The sequence below is a fragment of the Pteropus vampyrus genome, unplaced genomic scaffold (genome assembly GCF_000151845.1).
Source record: "Pteropus vampyrus isolate Shadow unplaced genomic scaffold, Pvam_2.0 Scaffold50, whole genome shotgun sequence".
Lineage (NCBI taxonomy): Eukaryota > Metazoa > Chordata > Mammalia > Chiroptera > Pteropodidae > Pteropus > Pteropus vampyrus.
The window spans coordinates 3,029,764-3,032,103 of NW_011888831.1; the positions used below are offsets into that span (position 1 = coordinate 3,029,764).

Consider the following 2,340-nt stretch of genomic DNA (forward strand, 5'->3'; position numbering starts at 1 on the left):
TGGGGGACCAGGGTTTGCCATAAGCTGTGGGAGCAGCAGGAAGCATGTGGCATCAGGTCTGTAGAGTGCCTCCACCTATGCCATCACCCTCCTCCCAGAGGAACTCTGGGCTGGGACATTGTCTCGGAGACAGCACAACACTGGAAAGCCTCCAGGTGCCTCTGCTTAGCACCCGAAGGCTTCCACTTTGGGAATCATGTTCCACAGAAGGGCCCCCATGAAGATGTCCCCATAATAGTGCATTGTCTTTATTTCTGTCTCTCTCTCCTGGTGGAGGCTGAGCCTTTGCGCAAGAGTTGGGTCTTAATCACAGGGCTTGGCTTCCAGTAAATGTCTGTCAAATATATGAGTGAATGGACTCACTAACTTTTCTGTACCTTACAGCCCCCCTTCAAGCTGAAAAACACTGTTGGCGACTATTTCCGAGTCACTGGAGAGATTATTTCTGTATCAGGGGGAATCTACTTTTTTTTCCGAGGGGTAAGCATTCTCTTCCACACCGTGAGTTTCTATTGTCACCAAAACAAACAAGCGAGGAGACTCAGTGCTTTTTAATTCATTGGACAGGAAGGACAGGTAATGACTCTACTTGAAGAGCTAAGAGGTGCACAGGTGAAGATGAGAGCCCTCCAGGCAGTCACTGTTGGGGGTGCTAGTCTGTCCAGTGGGTCCCTACAGGCATTCACTCTTGAAGACAGGCAGTCAGGGCTCTCCACAAAATGTAACAGTTAATTACAGAAGTAGAGGAGAAGCCTCTTAAGAGATAGGATCATGATTGATAGTTGTTTAATTAATCAAAACAGTCCATTAAAGCTCAGGATAATGAAAGAAATCTACCCATATATTGGAACCATTTTATTTTAACTGAAAACTCATAGGTGCACATTCCTTGGCTATTCTTCTAATATATGGTCAGTTTTTTCTTTGAATATGGGACCCATGTTACATGTACAAATAATTTTAAATTATTGTGATTTTTTTTCCCTTAATCTTTCTGATCTAAACTATACACAATTTTTTTTTTAGTAACTTACTTTTAAGGAGTCTTTCCAAATCATTGAACTGTCTTCACAGAAACAACTGTCTTTATTTTTGCACTCATCGTTTATATGATAATAAAGTTCAAAGCCACAGCAGTAAGTACAATGGGCAAAAAGCAGTCTTGGCAAACACAGGATCAACAGGTGTGAGGTTAGCGGAGTGTGTGAGTGTCCTGGAGAAAATCTCCTAGCTGTTAGCATTCATCAGGGCTGTGGGCATCAATCAGTTAGAATGTTTTCAGGGAGTAGAGAGCACTGGTGAATCTGGTAAGTTCAGTGGAGGCAGATTAAAGAATTTTTACTTTAATGCATACTTAAAGAAAATTAGGGGGAAAAAGCACAAATTAGAGGAAAAAAAATTGCTCAATCTCATCATTCAAGTTCAGCAACCGATAACATTTGGTGATTTTCTCTCCTGTCTTTACTTCTAGGTAGAGTTGTCATGGCACTCTCTGTTTTTAAAAATTGCTCCTGACCGAGTCACATAACATTACCCCATTAGCCTGACCCATGCTGTTCCACTCTCTTCATAATCTCTGTTCCAACGCACTTCCATGGTGTGTCATTTAGGAAGCAATTATGGGTACTCACCACTTAGCCACATCTAACCTTTCCTGGACTTTTACTCTATTTACCTGCAGATTCAATATTTCCTGCAGAGACGGCCATCATTGAAGTCTTTGTTTGTGGACAGCTACAGTGAGATACTTTTGTAAGTGACCCTTTGACTCATGCCTCAGTAGCAGACACCATCTTTTGGCTTAGTCCTGAGGTTACAGCAGTCACCTCTGACTCATTCTCTCACATACACTGGGCCTAGAATTCACAAACATGTTGAATGATAGAAGGCACTCAACATATGTTTGATGGGTGAATGAATATTGAGGGTCTACTTTGTCCCAGGTATGAACCAAGTGCTAGGGAATGCCAGACCTGTTTCATAGGCTTATGTGGTTTATAGTCTGAGTTAGATATACCCTTGTTCATTTTTTCTATCCTTTTTTTTCCATCTGTCTTACATTCTCTGAATTAGCCCTGGAATACCAGAAAAAAGTAGACATGGTTCCTGCCTTCCAGGAATTTCCAGTCTTTAGGGCGGAGTTTCTCAATCTTGGCACTATGGACATTTTGGACTGTATAATTCTTTGTCATGGGGGGCTGTCCTGTGCATCGTAGAATGTTTAGCAGTATCCCTGGTCTCTGCCCACTAGATGACAGTAGCACTCTCCCTGTCCCCAAGTCTTGACAAACAAAAATGTCTTCAGATGTTATCAAATGTCCCCCACTTAGGGAGGGTACA

The 2,340-nt window shown here is 42.3% G+C and overlaps 1 protein-coding gene across 2 annotated transcripts in view; it reads left to right on the top strand.

Moving 5' to 3' along the window:
* The window catches only part of TRPV1 (transient receptor potential cation channel subfamily V member 1), a 22,385-nt gene that overhangs the window by 6,302 nt on the left and 13,743 nt on the right, over positions 1 to 2,340 (top strand). For both annotated transcript variants that reach the window (XM_011359815.1, XM_011359816.1), the window contains 2 exons: positions 385 to 480; positions 1,682 to 1,752. In XM_011359815.1, coding sequence (XP_011358117.1) covers positions 385 to 480; positions 1,682 to 1,752 — 167 coding nt within the window. The remainder of the gene's footprint in view (positions 1 to 384; positions 481 to 1,681; positions 1,753 to 2,340) is intronic.